General features: G+C 37.4%; 1 protein-coding gene across 2 annotated transcripts in view; it reads right to left on the reverse strand.

Moving 5' to 3' along the window:
- The window catches only part of DST (dystonin), a 291,949-nt gene that overhangs the window by 10,017 nt on the left and 263,187 nt on the right, over positions 1–18,745 (reverse strand). For both annotated transcript variants that reach the window (XM_066547320.1, XM_066547319.1), the window contains 13 exons: positions 18,424–18,543; positions 14,740–14,909; positions 13,634–13,793; positions 12,013–12,207; positions 10,704–10,832; positions 7,270–7,413; positions 6,251–6,439; positions 5,490–5,619; positions 4,522–4,685; positions 4,035–4,197; positions 2,388–2,542; positions 2,153–2,227; positions 1,266–1,283 (listed from right to left, as the gene is read on the reverse strand). In XM_066547320.1, the coding sequence (XP_066403417.1) occupies positions 1,266–1,283; positions 2,153–2,227; positions 2,388–2,542; positions 4,035–4,197; positions 4,522–4,685; positions 5,490–5,619; positions 6,251–6,439; positions 7,270–7,413; positions 10,704–10,832; positions 12,013–12,207; positions 13,634–13,793; positions 14,740–14,909; positions 18,424–18,543 (1,812 nt within the window). The remainder of the gene's footprint in view (positions 1–1,265; positions 1,284–2,152; positions 2,228–2,387; positions 2,543–4,034; positions 4,198–4,521; positions 4,686–5,489; positions 5,620–6,250; positions 6,440–7,269; positions 7,414–10,703; positions 10,833–12,012; positions 12,208–13,633; positions 13,794–14,739; positions 14,910–18,423; positions 18,544–18,745) is intronic.

Here is an 18,745-nt window from a genome sequence, read left to right on the forward strand (position 1 = left end):
AAAAGGCCTGTTCTTGACAATAGCCTGTAGGTGCCGTTCTGCATCAGTAAGAGTTTTTCAAGAAATGCTCTATGTTCCCCAGATCTGAGAGTACAGATGATAGATAAAAGGATTAACATAATTTCAAACAGTTCTTTCAAAAAGAGACTTGTTCTATACATGGAAAATATTTTAAATTATTGCTTAGATGTATTGCTTGAGGCATGTGGCAAGGTTATCCACTGCTCTATGCTTTCTTCTATACTTCCACAGGCTCTGCTAGTAAACAAGAGTGCACCCACGTTTTCAACATCTTGAGATTTAAAATGGCTATTGCTGTTAACACTAGCATGTCCAGAATGGATTACATCCATTATTGCCTTTTTAAAAGTATAAGACTAACCTGATACCTGGTTTGCATAGAGTGTTTCCATTCTTACTAGGCAGATGTGATTTAGCACTTTGGGAAGCTGTGTATCAGTGTGTAGCACAGGAGTAAGCAATGGGCAGCATCTCCTCCTGAGGGAGGACTCACCAGTGACCCAGCTGACACAAAGTATTCTTAAACACAGCTCCAGCACATTATAGACTCGCCATAGCTCCTTGAAAAGACTCTGGGAGAGGCATTAGTCTACTGGGGAACAGCAATTTAATTTTGCCTATTTCCAAAATATGTATTTAAAGATTCACTGTGTTAGGAAATAAAATAATAACTATCAGCTAGGTTCTTAATCAGTCTGCTTGATTGCTTAGAGACTGTACCTTTTTTTGCAAAGATGAAAGTATTTTTTGTGCAATTTGCAATAAATAAGTGATAAGATACTGGGATCTGTTTGCCATGATTAGCCTTTAATCAAATAGCCTAAAAATAACACTATGGAATTTTGAAGAATTTGAATATAAAACTGATTAGATAATAGTGATCTCTACAATTGCAGTTTAAATGCTCAAGATTTTTCACTATAGGAATTGCTGCTGACCATTATCTGGTTCCTTTAAAAGTAATCTCCTTAATGAGGAAAATGACCAAAGAAAGCAGGTGAGGGATTGTATAGGAGGGATCCTGAGACAAGGAATGCTCCATAGCATTTAAAGAAATACCACAGCTGACCAGCAATGAATTAGCTGAAAATTAAAGGATGGCAAGAACGCTGACCATTGCAAGCTTACATATGTGTTAGCGGGGGGGGGGAAGAGAGAGAGAAAATAACAAAAAAAAAACCCAAACAAAAACCAAACCAAAAGGACCCAAAAAAAACTTCATAACACATTCCACTGGTTTATACCTGATTTCCCAGGAAGAACTGATAAGAAATGAAAAATGGAAGAAAGACACGATTAGTTTACAGGAAATTCTCTACATGACCTAGAACACATGCAAACTAACACATTAGACATACTAAATAAAGTATCTACTTGAGAGATGAGCAGGTAGCTAGCCATCCAGAGACTGAATATTGGAAAATATTCAAGGCCTTCGTTTCCTTCCCATTGCTGTTTCTGTGGTCTTTTAAAATCTACAAGTACTTATTAATCTCTCTTAGCCAAATGTTGCATATTTTACCTCAAATTTTTCTGGTTATTGAATCCAGGGGTAGCAGATCTTTCTCTACTGTGTGATATTTATTTTCCTGTGATCTAAAATAATTCTGCAGATATCTAACACTTTGCTTATATTCAGAAGTATGCGGCGTGTTCCAATAAAACGACAAAAGAGTGTAAAAATGGTTGAATACACTTTGATAAAAGATTTTTGAAGTTCAACACAATACCACAAGAAAATATCAGTCACTGTTTATATGAAACTAATAGAAAAACAGCTACAGTTTAAACACTTAAGGTATCTAGGCAGAAAGACCAGCCTCTGAGGGTATATTGTACATATGTATTCATGTGCACGTGCATGTGTACAGATGTGTGCTGTTAGCTCTTAAAAATTCCTATGACTGAAAACAGCTTCAGTAGTTTGAGTGAAAATAAATACAAGCATCAGCAGTTTTCCATATTTTTAGAACATATCTGTATGTTCTAACAAGAAAAAAACATTTAGACAACCTCAAAGAAAATGTGTAATTGTCATAGAAGATTCTTGTGAATTCATATAGCCTAATTCCTTGTGTAAACCATGTCATATGAAGAAAACTTAAAGAACTGAGGTCCTTAAATGACTTACCCTGTACTTGTTATCCCCAATCTGTTCCACTTGAAACCGTTTTGCACATTTACATTTCGCTACCTGCCTTGTAACCTGCATAAAACCACAACAGGATAATTACTTTAAATATCACAGTTACAAAGATTTGTGTACCTAGTACGCTTCAAATTAACTAGGAGTGAAAATAAAATGGATTATCATAGAATATGACCCCAGTAGAAGAGAATGCAACCTAAGAAAGCAGAGAATGTACCTCATCTTCAATTTTGTCAGCATCTGTGAGAGGCTTGTATGCATCCTTGTTTGGATGAAGAGCTGCTACAAATTCATAATAGTCAATATATCCATCACCATCTCTATCAAAAATGTCTGCAACAGCACTCATTTCAAGTCGGCTTGTAGGGAACTCTGCAGGACAAAGACAGCAACACAAATTTTTTCGCTTTTCAATCCCACTACAATGAGAAGCTTTATCACAAATATTAGAAGGTGATTAGGCATTTGGTGACAGATAGTGCTTATCAAAAAAATAAGGACATTCAAACAAGTGAAGGAATATTTCTGAAAAAAAACTCAATCTGAATCTTCACTGTTACCCAGATATTGGATAAAAATGAGTACCATAGTGTGGCTTAAAGACAGAGACAAAAGCAAGGGCACAGATTAAACTGTAAAATATATGGGGGGTGGGGGGGTGTTAACATTTTGACCTCCAAAGTGCATAAAATACCAGAAATTAACAAGACAAATAGTTAGTGAGGAAAGGTCAAGCAAGCATTTCAGTGCTGATTAAATCTGGAATGTGAAGCCTTCTCAGTGCAGATCCATGCATGGTGTTTCATTAAGTCCTTCTTTAGATGAAGTTCACAGCAGAGATTCTCAATGAAATGGTCAAAGAAAATTTCAAGATGAGGAACCAGGATTATATCAGGAGTGTTTGGTGGTCATAAGAAATTGATACCAACTGAGTTAAAAGAGTAAACTATTTAACCTCTTGGTGGTATTAGTTTTTTTCATGAACTTTTATTAATTCAAGCAAAACAGCAAAATTCAGCAAAATAGTGATCCTTTACTGCATTTCCTAAAGCAGGGGGAAAATACACAGAGTACAATATTTTCCTACTGAGTAACCCTAAAATGAATTGCCAGAAGCAGCCCAATTCTGAATCATTACTGTTCAAAGCAAAAGTCTCCATGATCTGAAGATAAAGGATTATTTTAAGTATTAGGTCCTTATCTGTTATGAGTCAGTTCCTAGAGGGAAATATCATCACATATACAATGTGGAAGACGTACATTACCACCATAACTAAGGAATACTGATCCATCAGGAAAGCTAGGAAAATTCCTTTCTAGGAAAAGGATCCCTATTTTGATTGCTTGGCATTTTAAGCCTTACTATATAGGTATATTAATATTGTCATGGCTCATGAAAACACTGGTTTCAAAAATTACAGAGTTTCCTTCTGTAATTGAAACTATTCTATGTAAGTTCTTTAATAAAAATCATATGATCCTGTGAACTGATTTTGAAAATCATCTGTAAGTTACATAAGGTACTTTTTACTATTATGAGTAATCAATCAAAAAGTAATTGTTGAAGTAGCTAGTGTACTATAGGAATGACAATCTGAGTTCAATAAACCAGCAAACTACTAATTAGACAATAATATAAATGTGACATTTGTAACCTGATTCACAATGCAAAAAACTAGAAAGAGTTTCTAGAATCTAGAAATATTTTTAAGTAACATAATTACAAAGTAATAATAATTAATAAATTCAAAGGGAAATCTGTGACCTTCTAACACAATAAAATGCATAGGTCACACTATCTAGACAATAAGATTTCATGAGATGCTTGTTCCAAGTTCAACATCACATTAATTTTAAAACTTACTTGAAGAAAGAATTCCATCAATGAATTCCTGTCTTGTAATCTTTCCATCCTGATCTTTATCAATCCTCCTAAAGAAGTCCATCACTCGAGACTTCTTATGGTTCATCCACCGCATGTATTTTTTCCTCCAAATATCAAAATCAAAGTTGGCAAATTCTCTCAGCTTAATAAAAAACAGAAAGAACTTTATTCAGCTGAAATCCATCAATCTAGAACATCAATGAGATAGATACCATCTGTGTTTTGCTGAATAATTGATTTTTTGAGGACCTACGCAAGCATTTTAAATATCTCAGCTCTCCTCATTTAAAATGACGATGACAGCTTTTAAAGCACATTAAAGCACCTGTACCAAAGTGTTTTCAAGTTAGCTGTGTCATAAAATATAAAACAACAATTATGGGAGCTATTCACAATATTGGAATTTAATCCAGGGTAAAGAAAATTATGCAAAAAGTATGTACGTTCTGTACAGTGCTTTTCTGACCTCTTCAAGTCTGTCCAAAGCATCGTTAAGTTTCCTCCTTCTTTCCAATGCCAGAAGCCAAACTTGCTGCCATTTGCTGACTAAAAGGTTTACCCGTGGATTCTTGGTTTCAATTTGTGCCTGGGCTGCTGAGGGATAAATGCCTGGTGTTGGGGAACGCTTTCCTGTTAAAACATGATAAAAGGCTTAGGGCTCACCCAGTTCAAACAAAACAAATGTTCACATGAAATGCATTTGACCTTCCTAAAATTATTCCTTCCTGTCCCAAATAAGGAGGTCATACCCCAAGATGATTCCATATAGTGGGATTTTTCTTCCTGTTTTTACCATTGCTGGGGAACAACCCAGCAGTGGCTACAGCCTCTTTTATCTAGCCAGAAGCAGCTAGTGAGGGCTCCACTAGTCAAGCTTCACAGTTTAAATTAAATCTTCGTAAATCTCTCAGAGTTGCAAAGTAAACAACCTCATTTCAGAAGCAGGTTCCATGTATGGGTAAGTATAAAATACAATGGGTAAGTATATCTAAAAATACAAAAAGCAATTTCCTCACTTGATGATTCACTTTCCATTCAACTTCCCTGAATACACTTCTAACTGGATTAATATAATTTTATAGACAGTAAGAGCACAATTTTGTCTCTATATCTCTCTGTGAAGTGGTCTGCACTTTCAGATAATGGAAGATTTGCAAAGACTCAGCATGTACTAGCTCTTGGAAGTTTAAGGGCACAGGAAAGACTGCACACTTTACAAATAGCTATTCATGAAGATTAGGACAAAATGTAAAAATACATGTCTGGTCTGAGAAATTTCCTCACGCTTTATAAAAATGAGAGATAATTAGGAAAGTCAGCAAAGAGAACTTTACCCCCTTGAAGTTAATCAAACCTATTGGATTATTAACAATCTGTAAACTTTATAGATAGAGCAGTGGCACGTGACACACCCCAAAACACGCTTTTACTTACTTCCTGCTCTGCCCTTATCAAGGACAGGAATATGAGATTGTACTGGAGAGGGTTCAAGTGCTTTCCTTTTATAGGTCTTTGTAACTTTATCCACATCAGGCTGTTTTCTGGTCATTTCTTCCATGAATGTCTGCAATCAGATAGAGGGGATCTTAATTAACAATACACAAAAGTAACCAGAGGAATGAAAAACATACACAATAGCAAAACACCAAAGTTAAAAAAAACCCACAGAAAGACACTTATAATGCCAGCCTCACAATATAGACACCGATGAATGTTTTGTAGATAAGAAAAATCAGCCATATAAGCTTTTAAGATCACTATGGCCTGGCTGTTAAAAGAAGGCTAAATCTAAAAACCAATCTGCCAAACTTCTTTATTAACTGTATGTGGTGAGGTGATACAGAACAGAATCTTGCCTCCAAGATCCTGCTGTTCAGACTGCAGTTCACAGAAGGGAGACAGCTCTGGTGTTTAAGCTGAGGTAAATCTATGAGCATTCACTACACCAGCAGCTCCCTCTGGCACTTCATAAACCTGTTTTTGATATTTAATCAGTAAAGCCACACTGCAGCACTGGATCTAAGGTGGCAGCACTATCATACATTTCATGTGGGCTTTCTTTTATTCCTAATACTATCCTTGCTTGTATTCAATTATTATAAGAAACAATAGCAAAGGAGATTGGCACTTGATCACGCAGCGTAGCTAAGATGTGAACCCCTTGTGGGTGACACATGTCCCTCTCTGATCCTTACCTGATGTTCAGCTATAAGTGCTTTAACCTCCTCAATCTCCTGGGGGATGACCTCTTTGTCTTTTTCAGTCAGTGTAGTCTCTGCCCACTGCAACCAGGACAGCAAGGCTTCCAGCAGCTCCTGGTTAGCAATGAGTCCAGCCAGAGCTCCTGCGAGTCTCTGTTGATGTTGTTTAGCCCATGCTAAGACCTTGACAAAGGAACCAATACATGAGTATGTGCACATCTGAAACTCTTTATCATGTTTTTAAAATTGCTCTGCTAACTGTGAACCCAGAGCTACTTCTTAGGCCTACTGATATCAAAGGTGTTAAATGTAGTGGCTGATCACTAACAGTAGCTAGGTAACTAGAATTCCTAGTCCAACACATTTCTTCCACAGATATTCAGGATTAGGTGCTGCTAAACACAGTAACTAGCACATTCAGGCAACATATTAAAAATTTTAACTATATGTGTGAGTTAGTGAATCACACAGGATTTGGTGTCAGTTTTCCTGCTGGGCACTCCTGAAGCCACACTTTGCTACCACTAGTATTTTGTTTTTCTTTAAGCTTAATATAAACCAGAAAATATTACCTTAACAGCTGAGGGTACAACCTTACTGTAGCCACTTAAATCATTTAGATATCTTCTAGATTAAGAATATTTTGGACTGAAATATTTTCTAATATAATCAGAAAATCCTTCACATTTGCCCTTGTATTTTCTTTCCTTTGTAACTTCTCAATTTCCTCCTAGAAACTATTGGTTTTCCTCATTTGGGAAGTGTCAGACAGTATTTCCTTTAATACATACAAACAAAGGAGCTTGACCATCTGCTTTAGCTCTTAAAGCCCTGTAAGTTTTGAAAGAAAGCCTAGGGAAGCACAGTATTCACATCCATCACCATGGGTATTTTAAATGTTTAGTTCTCAACAGCTGGATCATTTCCTCACAGTGTAACTACCATGTTAGTTGTCAGCTGTGTTCTAATCAAAGATGGACTGCTGCAACGAAGATGGTTCAACATATACTGACCTCTTCAAACCTGGCTCTGATGATGGTGATCCAGTGCTTAATGGTGGTGATGGAGTCTGGGTGGCAGATAGCCAGAATAGCTTCTCCCATACCTGTTGCTTTATTCAGTTCTGCCTTTTTCTCTTCCAGTTTCTTCATAAATTCCTAAAACAGTGGTAATAATTTTAATTAGATGCTGACAAAATTTGCAAGAGAAATCTGAGTGCATAATCTGGAAGGTCATGAGCCTCTTGACTGCTCAAGCAGATTCAAATTGCAAGAGGAAAGTTTCACTTGTATGAGAAAAGCCTAAACTGTTTAAAAAGCCTATTCCACATAAAGTACTAAACAAAGCTCTAAAACCTTATCCCAGCTTGGTGCTCCTTAAAAGCCCACCACAATCTAAATCCTTGGAAGATGCATGCCCTTAATAAAAAAACAAAGGAAAATCACAGCATTTAGAAGTGCTGTAAACCAGCTATATGATGGTCAGAATCACTATTGGCAATATTTCAATGAACTTGGTTTGTCAGTTACAGTAATTCTTCATAATAACTATCAAGCTCCTTCCACAGGCTGGAAATGTCCAACAATTGCATGCTCAGACAAGATGACAGAGCTCAGGAGCAGCTCTACTAAACTAACACAAATGTGACAACTCAGCAGCTGAAGGGGAGAGACACAGCATGTGGAAAAAATCTCGTAAAAGCAGAAGGATGTTTACAGCTTTAGGCATCCAAGCTCATAGTTATTGGTATTTCAATGATAGCAGGACCAGAAATGGATGTGGTGGGGGAGAAACAACAATAAGAAAAAGCAACTGAAAGGAGGCTCCTGTCCTTTCTAGAGCTTGCATTTCTTTCTTTTTTTTTTCTTTTCCCCTTTCCCTTTTATTTTTGTTGAACATTGCTACTACAATGGCTTTACTTTTCTGCCTAAATGTTATGCAAGTCTGTTTGTCTTTATGAGCATCCTTAACTAGAACTGCTATTATCTCTTAGTGCCTAGTGGAAATTTTTTTATACTTTAATATTTTTAATTAGGCTACAAAATGGAAACATGTCTCTGAAACCTTAACTCTTCCTCTCTCTGGCCATAACACCATTTGTTTTGGATTAATGATGAAGTTAAAGATGAGCCAAGTCAGGTCCTAGACAATTCAAAATCACCGAAACATTGTACAAATAGGTTCTTCAACAACTCATAATGACATTATCCTGTGCCTTTACAAGGCATGAAGTTATTATGAAATAAAATGTAAAATATAATCTCTTCTACCTTGTTCTAGAAGCTTGGAATATGTAGGTTCTATATTTAAATGTATTTGTTGCTAATCGACTTTGATTTAAGCTTTAATTATTGCCAGACTTTAAGACCCAAATCATAATGGCAAACCTTCTCTCACAAAAACACATGCATCCTTACAATATTTCAGTTCAACCTGCTTTTGGAAAAGTTGAATTGGATTATAATGAGAGATTACCAAAACAAGCCAGAGGCAGGTGGAAAATGGGCAAAAAACCCCCATTGTGTTCCCCTGCTCAGCTGTACTAGAGTATTTCAAGAACTAAATCTCTGACACACAAGTCACAGTGTATTAAACTCTCCCTAATTTTATTGAACTCTGTGGCAAACCAGTGACACACACATTTACAAAAGAGGAAATGGGAGGCTTTTCATTGAGCAATGCAGTGCATTAACCAACTATAGCTCTCAGTACCATTTGGAGAAAATACTGTCCTGAAGGAAACATTTCTACATGTAGTTCAATACAAATGCAATAAAACTGTTTTACAAAAAATCACAGTGAAAAAAGGATGATACATTTCATATTTATGTAATAATTTCAGTCATGCATTGTTATTATAGTATGCAGCATTATAATGCATACATGGTATTTAAAAGTAATATATATGTATTCTTCCCTTATTTTCTTTTTGTTTTCTTGAAAGCTAATGTTATAAACTTAAAAGGAGAGATGACCTATTGAGAAAGATTGTGTGAACGGTAAAACTGTGGTACTATAATCTTTCTTAGCTTGAAAATTTCTCTTTCTATTGTTTACCCCTTAAGAAGAAAATGTTGGGAATATACCTTCTAAAGCCTACTAAAAAAATTTAAGTATAGTATGGCCACATCTAACACCAAGATTGGTTGTGTTGTGCTAGCTGTCATCCTTCCCAGCTGGACAGGGTTTCTCAGAGACAAACTTTGCCTTGAGGTTCCAAGCTATGCTTCAGCTTTGGCAGCACAAATTTTAAAATTAGTACAGAAATATTTTGCTAATCCATCTTCAGTGTGAAGGAAGACATTTAAAATTCTATTTTCTAGTTATTTCAGTGGACCAAAGATTTCACTCAGTTCTCTTCTCTGTAGTCAGAAGATTAAAAAATCAAATAAAAGGGAACTGGTGAAGCACATGTGGAGGAAAGGCAGCTAAAAGACATTTCACTGAACAGAGATATTAAGTTGCTGCTGCCAACATTAGTCAACACACTGTGAGGTTCCTACATCAGCACACACTGATATATACACACATTTGATGTATACATATAATTGCCAGTTTATGACTAGCACTCAGTTTCCAGGGCCCGAAACTAAAACTGAAAACTTTTTCAAAACATTGCATTTTAAGTACATTGGAAATCCCTCAGTTAAGAACCATTTAATAGTCCTATCTTGCATGTACTCCTCATAATAATATTGGCAAACTCAATCTGCCTTTCCAACCTCCATTTCATAAATTTTGCTTGAACTTTCTTCAGAGCAATGATGAACATATCCAGGACTTATAACTTGTTCTATAATGCTGTGGGCACTACACCCTTGGTACTATTTTGAGTAGGCTGCCCTGTGCATGTTTGTAGCCTCCTGTTTGGAGAGTGAAAATTTGACCTCTATGATCCTTACTTAGCCAATTTCCCATTTCATTACTGCAAAGTTAGTTTGATGGCCTATAATTTTCTACTTGCAGTACCTATGCCACTGCAATATTACAGTGGCCAATGCATGTGAAGTATGGCAGCATGCTGTTTCACCATGACAAAAAGTTCATGGATGATAATATCATTCTGCTGACATTTACGAATGGCCTTGCAAGAAAAGTCTATTTAGGTCAATGGTGCTAAGGAGACAGATACACTTTTGCTACTGTAGCAGTCTGTGTGGCAATTACAGGCATGGTAAGCTCCACAGAGGGGCTTGCATCTGTCTCTATATCTTTATAGCAACTTCCTAAAGGCCCTTTTTTTTTTTTTTAATAAGCCAAGATGACTCAAACAACAGCCCAACACCAGTCTGGACATCCAACTCTTAACTACATTAAATTTCTAGCTTCCCTACAGAAAGAATTGCTCCAACACTGGATGCTGGATAGAACTATCGGGGATAGACTTTATTTTACCACCTATGAGAGCCATTAGAATGAAGAGGATTCTCTGCATGTTCTTGCTCACCCTGTGCTGCTCTATCAGCGTTCGCAAGGCCTCTTCGTCATCTGGGAGGATGCCGTGGAAACGAAGAGCCTGCTCTGCCTCTGCCAGCCACTCCAAAAGGACATGGACAACTGAGTGGAATTCTTCTGCCTGTTAAGATACAAGAAGTCATGGTCACTCATGAGATGACCTGACAGACACACTGCAGCTTACACGGGGTGATTGAGCCCACATTTGGAATCATTAATCATCCAGCAGTACCAGCACATTATCTTTCCATTAAAAAGTCAATGATATACAGCACTACATTTTCATAACTGTAAAAACAGCTCATGCTTCCCAAAAAAATTATAGGAAGCCTAAAAGCCTGTTCATGCTTTTAGCCATCTGATTTATATTGTATTTGCAGCTCAGTTGAGAATGTCATGACATTCTTTACACTGACAAATTACACAGGAGGTGCTTTCAGAGACCAGCTGGAGAGAGGAGAACTATTTTCTGCACAGTCTAAAGCACCAGTAAAGCAAAATGAATTGACAGCCTGTTGGAGAGTGACTCTTGTGTCTAGAGAAAACAAGAAAGATTCACCTTTGGGTACAGCCATATTCAGACACAATCAGTGTTTGAGGTAAGTTCAGGATTGTGTCTGCTGAGCAAAGCAGAGCAGGAGTATTGTGCATAACGGATACATTGCTACTGCAGGAGCCCCATTCTAGCATCAGTCCAAGCTAGTGTATCTTCAGAGAGCTGAAAAATCTGTATTATCTCAGGTTTGGAAAGAATACAGACACTCCTATTTATTGGGATTGGTACCACATAATGCTGACATACATAGACTGTTCTAGGTCATGACTGCACTCAGCACAACTCTTTTTTTTTCTCTGAACTACCTCACCATGCATTTTAATTGTGCCAATGTAAAGAATTTTTCAATACACTAATCTACTTCTTTCCAATAAGGCACAAAAAGCATAAATATGATTGCAACCTCCTGCTTCTTGTGAATGGGGCATAGTTCTTTATCAGCCTTCATATTTGACTGTAACTTCAGTGATTTCCTTAGATGGTAAGGTCTTCGAAACATTTGTTTTGCATTTGTGGCAGAGACTAATAATAACAGGAATAATAAATGCTAAGAGGCACTATTTATGTGCTGTGGTAAAAGGATAAACAAGGTAAGCAATGCATTAGCACATGAATGAATATTTTCAAATGACTTAAGAGGGAATGACATCAAGTGAAAATGAAATTAAATTTTTGGCAACTAAACTGCAAGATATTTTTCACTCCTTCTCATATAGTACGTGTAGCAACATTATTATTCCTTTACCTGCCGAAGGGCCTGTTCCAGTCGTGTTTGCTTGGATACTGAGAGGGCACAAACTGTCTCCCAGCGAGTGCTCAGCTCCTGCATTTGGACTTTGACCCAGGAAGAGTCATCACGACTGCCTTCTATCAGCTCCCTTGCAGAGCGCTTCAGAGCCTGGACACTGCTTGTTCTTTTTCCCAGCTCTTTCTGGAAAACCTAGACACCATCAAATATATTTGAAATGTTTAGCTCATTAAGAATGCTTATGTAAAAAACAAGAAAAAACTACTGGTTATGAAAAGAAATGAAAATACAGATTTATTTTTGTCAAAAGTAACTCCGTTTAAGTGATGCAAAACATCTAAGTTCTATTTATTAGATTCTGTAGGAAAATATTAACACTCTCTTCTAACATAATAGAAGTGGAATATGGTAGGAAAATGTCAGGCAAATCCCAAGAATCCATTCTGGTGCAATGCATGGGAAATCTAGTCTCCTTACCACTGCTGGCTTTCTATTCTTTATCAAAGCAATTGATCTGACACGGATTAACACATAAGATTGCTGTGGCAGATCAGATAAAAAGCTAACAATCAAGGAGAGGGTTTAAAATCATCCAAACAGAAATAAATCCCCATGTGGGGGTCTAACTAAGGTTGTGGATCTCGCTGCTTATTCATATATTTATGTGGGAGTATGTTCACTACAGCAGTAGATTGAACAAGCTCCAGTTACTTAGAAGAAGCTCTTAAAAGAAGATAATTACAGCGTGCCATGCCACTGACTGCAACCTACTTGTCATAGACAGAGGCATTTCAGAAGCAACGGAAGCATTGTGCAGGCTAATTTTTATAGGCAACCCATGTTTCCAAACATGGTTTTTTTTCTTTTTTTTGGAGGCCCAAAATCTCCTCTTCAGTGGGGATGAGATACTGAAAATCACAGGTGGATGAACAGAGGCACCTTCACCTCCTAATCTTCCCAGGCTGCAGAGCTCTGCCTGTGTGTCACCTTTTCAACACAAGTAACTTCAGCAGTCATTTCTTCTGACATACTGAACTGCAAAACTGGGATTCAGAGGCAGAGTCCAGTATCTCCTACTTGTTCCCACATCCAAAACCACTTCAGTAACATAATACTGCAGGTTTCCAACACAGGCTCCCTGGGTCATGGTCTAGTTGAAATCTATGCATAACTTTAGCACTGTAATTACTTTTCTAAATAAATATACAGCAGCCCCACAGGTCTGAAAGGCTGCAGTAGTCATGATAAGTGCACGGGATATTTAGTTAGCAGATGGACTGAAAAAGAGTTATCTGCCCCAGAGTTTTCCAGTAAAATAATTTTTGCCATCTCTTACCCCATGACATACATTTGCTAATGCATATTTGTGATTTATGACATGATATTAATAAATACACAGGGTAGCACAATAAAACAGATTATCTCAGTGCTAACTGGTATTAATGAGTCACTAAGAGTTGTCCTCTTTCATGTATGTTTTATAACATTTTCTATTTGACTACATTGGTGTTACAAAAGTATTTCATATTTCTAAAAATTAAATAATAGTGAAAGATAAAGATACTATTAAAATGCTACTTGCAGCCCAGTAATTAAAAAACAGTATTTTTGGAACTACCTTATGGTTGTCAATCAAGTTCATTACTAAATCAATGTCTCCATGTACTGGTTGGTCTTCTGCTAGTTGAGGTTCAATTTTGTATAACCAGTCAATGAGAGCTTGCAGAGCATCAGTAAACTGTCCTGAAAATAGCAAGGCTTCCTCCAGTTTATTTTGTCTGAGAGGGGAAAAAAAAACACACACAGATAAAATAATCATTTACACACTTCAGGAAAATATTTTCAGCATAAAATAATAGAATCATGGAAGTGTTACGGTTGGAAAAGACTGGTAAGATCATTGAGTCCAACCACTATCCCAGCACCACTACATCATGTCCCCAAGTGCTACATCCATGTGCCTTTTGAACACTTCCAGGGATGGTGACTCAACTACTTCCTTGGGCAGTCTGTTTCAATGCTCCACAACCCTTTCAAAGAAGAAATTTTTCCTAAAATCCAACCTAAACCTCTCTTGGTGCAATCTGAGGCAGTTCCATGCTGTCATTTGTTGCCTGGGAGAAGAGACCAATCTCACCTGGCTACAGCCTCCTTTCAGGCACTGCTAGAAGGCAATAAAGTAACCCCCAAGCCTCCTTTTCTCCAGGCTAAACACCCCCAGCTCCCTCAGCTGCTCCTCACAGCCCTTGTGCTCCAGACCCTCCACCAGCTCCACTGCCCTTCCCTGGACTCACTCCAGCCCCTCAATGTCTTGCTCACAGTGAGGGGCCCAGAACTGGACCCAGCACTGGAGGTGTGGCCCCAGCAGTGCTGAGTACAGGGGGACAATCCCTGCCCTGCTCCTGCTGGCCACACTATTGCTGATAGAGGCCAGGATGTATGAGCCTTCCTGGCCACCTGGGCACACACTGACTCATGATCAGCTGGTTGTTGACCAGTACTCCCAGAGAATTTCAAGTTTCCCCTTTTAAAGGGCTCTTCCTTCCACTTCCTCCCCTGCTTTTCTACCATACCATGAGCAAAGTATGCATTTGCAGTATTTTACTGCTTTGGCATTCTTAATTTTCAAACAAGCTAGCCACTCTGGTTCTACTTTTACACAACAAATTCCAAAAATAGAAGCCTTTTTCTTATTTGATGAATAATTAGTTGAGTTTCATTTACCTTTCCACTGACTTTCCACAAATTGTATCCCATTTATCTCTTAGTTCACTCAGCATGTCATCAAGTTTCAAATTGTCATCAGCCAAGGTGGTTTTCTCTTTCAAGGAACGTCCAGTCCTATTCGTGGTATCATACACAGAATGTTTGGCACCAAGAGATTTCTGGAATTCCTATATATATGGAAAAAAAAGAAAATGTTCATTTATCATTAACTGCTTACAGGCCATAGTTAATTAGTTTTTAACATACTATTTGCAGCATAAATTGTAAACGTTGCTGCAAGAATAATTTAAACTTACTGTAAAATTTCTATGCTAGTGCCACAGTGCACCTGGGGCTTGGCACTAGGAGACCCCTGCTTTTTGTCCTTCTCTGGAAATGTAGCTCTCTGCTTACTGGAACAACTTTGGGAAAATTCCTCCTTCAGTGAGGAAAATGATTCCTGTCCTACTGTAATATTCCCAAATTTCAGCCTAGCAGTCAGAAGGACGTGAAAGAACTGCTACTTTGGGAGCCATCAACTGAGCATTCTTTGTACTACATTCTTACAAAGATTTCAAGCCACTTGTAGAGCTCCCCAAGAGCTACAAAGGTTATTCTGGTTTAGCTCAACATGGCCAAGCTGGGAAACGTCTGAGCAGAAGCAGCACTTAGGAAACATCCAAATAACTCAATCTGTGCTAGAAGTAAAAATCATAAGCAGGTTTTTGTGCCCCAGAACTCTGGACAACAGTGACAGAGTGTGCCCACTAGCTCTGCCAGCTCCTTTTGCACAGATCCTCTGGAAGCTTTTCACATACACAGAAGAGCACAAGAAACACAGTTCATCTGCTACCACACAGGAATTAACTGACTGACAGAGTAAATAATTAAATAAAGGAACAAGGGCAAAAGACAGCACCAGCCCAACAAGGCAGCTTTTAAATTGCAGCAATGCTTGAAATGTTTTATTTCACACCTACATGAAGTGCTAGCAGAGAATCAGTTGGAAAAAAATAAACCCCAAGTTTGATTTAGAAAACCCTTAGCACCAAATATTTTCAGGTTTTTTTGTTACCAAAGAAGCAACATATGTTTCGTAATTTAGCATTTCCTTACTATTTTTTTCTTTTCCTCATATAAAACAAGAAAAAAAACTTTAAGAAAAAACATAATTATCAAGCTAGGACTACAGTAAAAATAACTACAATTTTCAAAATATCCAGTTTTTTTATTAGTTGCTTCAATACAAACAATATGTCTATGCTTCTTTTATTTGACGGGTTTTGTTAACTACTTAACACTACATAATGTTACTAGGTTTGCACAAGGAAACACAATTAAATTGCTGCCACAGAAAGATCACACAGGAAAAACAGATTTAAAGATGGCAAAGGGCTGCAGTTAGTTCATTCCCTGAGACTAAATCATATCTACTTTCATTTGACTTCAGGTATAACTGAGAGGAGATTTTGGTTTAAGCTGCCAGGAACAGATAGGTAAGTTAATTACTGAGATTTTTGTTCAGCTAGATACCTTTCTTCTAAGGAAGATGGGCACATACAGATAAAATTAGCCAGAATCATAGAAATGTTCTGTAAGAACACTCAATATTAGCACAGGAATGGATTGGGTGACCTAGTGCGGATTTTTCCATTCCTGACTCCTAAAAATGAGAAGAAAATTCCAATACACAGACCATGAATAACCCCCAAAAGTCCCTGGCAACATGCTAGATATGAGTGAGAGAGAAAACATATTATCTTGGCTTTTCTTTTTCAGGGACTTTTTTTTTTGGCAGTAATGACTGGCAGAGAGCGAGTCCAAATTATTGCTTACAGCACACATTCAGATGGGATAGCAAAATCCTTAACTAAATGGAGCAAGGAAACCTTCAAGGCTGGACAGAAAAGACAAAGACAGACACAGAGTATATGTGGGAGTGGAAGGAAAAGACTCAAAATACAAGGAAGGACGTTGCAGTGTTGGGAGGTTTGACAACTCATTAAAAAACAATTGAGTTGATTTCTTCAGAGGGTGGTGTTTGAAGTTTAAAGTCACAAAGTTCACCAAACTCCCTCTCTCTCACACATTCATCTTTTTTCTCCAGATCACCAGTTTCAACCCTTATGTGCCTGTACCAGTTTCATCCCATTCCTTAAAGAGATTCAAGCAACTCAAGCTGTAATGCTCTGCAGGCTTTTTACACGAAAGAAGCTGAAGAAAAGATATCAGTGACAGAAGTGATGAGTCTGCCAGTCCATTTGAGGAAGTTTGGTCTCATAAAATGTACTGCTGTAGGTATAAAGCACATATCAAGTTTCTCAGGTTTAACATTTCTGAAGATGGGATGAGGATACAGGTGGAGAATCCTGAAAACCTCAAAGCAAAGTCACAGTGCTGACCATACTTTGAGGAATTTGAATATGTAAAGAAAAGAGAGGAGTGAAAGGATTAGAAGATTAGCAAGACTCAGACTATGATAACAGCAAGATCCCGCCCTGCCAGTTCAGATCACTGACTTCAAATTCTGGCAACAGCAGCAATTCCAAAACAAAGTGAAATTGCAGAGTTGGCATAACAGAATGTAGGTTTTATCTAAAGGTTTTTAACAGCAGACACAGGTAAAATTATTTTTGCTTGACCAACTGCCAGCTCTCACTATATTAAAGGAGAATGGTTTCCTGGCTGATAAACAACACATCATGCAACCTGAGAGATGATAAAAAAATAAAGCAGACTGATGAAGTCATTATTATACATGACAAAATTTGTCAGAGGTAAGGGCAATCACCAGAAGCTACAGTGAAAAGAAAAAATTAGATATGAAAACCCCTCAGGATATTGTGAAATATTAAAAAAGATAAGTAAATGGAGAACAATAAAACTGACATAAAAAGTAAATATATGCCAAAATGTAGAAAACTAAATGATTCTAGTGTTTAATGAAACTGTCCCAAGAGAAGTCTTAATATCTCTGAAGATTCTACCTCTCATCCACTTGATCTTCAATAATATATTATTCTAGGCATTTTAAAGAAGTCAGTCAAAATGAAGTAAAGACTACTTCTGTCTTTGCTTTTGCTGTGTCTGATGGAATTACAGAGCTTTACATTATCATTACAAGTTTGAAGAGCCAAATGAATGAGAGAGATTTTTACATATTTACAGCTGAATTTCTGAAAAGATGGTTTCAGAATTTTGAATCCAGTAAAGAGAAAGATGGAGGCAGTATTTGCTCTAATACTATCACGGTGTTTTCTAGGGTATTTCATTAATATTTCCACTTAACATAAAAAGCAATCAAAATACTTGAATAACATTATTTTTCACTTTTGAAGTTGTCCTGAAGTATTAAAAGAAAAACCTCAACCCAAGTAAGTGGACAGTAAATGTTTGGTTTAAGAACTTAAGAAAGAAAAGCCTCTTCAGAGATCTCTATTCTGAAATGGTATTAATCTACTTTTTAAAGTTTCCATGGTGCTGTATTATTCTTTCCTCTTCATTTTTAACCATTCCCCTACATATCAGGTACTTTGAAAAGTTCTTTTCATTCACACCCTGTTAAAACACCATCATTAAACTTGATGTGAATAAACATTCCATTGTAGTGAGGCCGCAAATGTACTTTCTTTGATGACTGAACAGTGCAAGGCCAAGAGACTTACCTACATTTCACTGGGCATTTTGTGTGTCATGACTCACCTTATGCTGTGCAAGCTGCATCTTTATTTTGTCAGGGTCATTTGCAATTTCAAGATCTGCATCCAGAGATTTCTCTGATTCTTCCAGCCATTCCATAAGTTTATGCCAGGCTTCATGGAACTAAAGGAAAGAAGGATGTGCATGGACTTTGAAATTCCATGGTTCATAAAACAGTCCAAAAGCATTAAACCCCAACCAAGACTGGCAAACTTTGACAAAATTTGATGGTTTTTTTCTCCCTGGTCTCTTAAACAAAACTGGTCTATCCATGTGCCCAGTGTGTAGTAGTCTCCCTTTACCAAGTGAGTTAACAACCTTTAAT

This window comes from Molothrus aeneus, chromosome 3 (assembly GCF_037042795.1).
Source record: "Molothrus aeneus isolate 106 chromosome 3, BPBGC_Maene_1.0, whole genome shotgun sequence".
NCBI classification, from domain to species: domain Eukaryota; kingdom Metazoa; phylum Chordata; class Aves; order Passeriformes; family Icteridae; genus Molothrus; species Molothrus aeneus.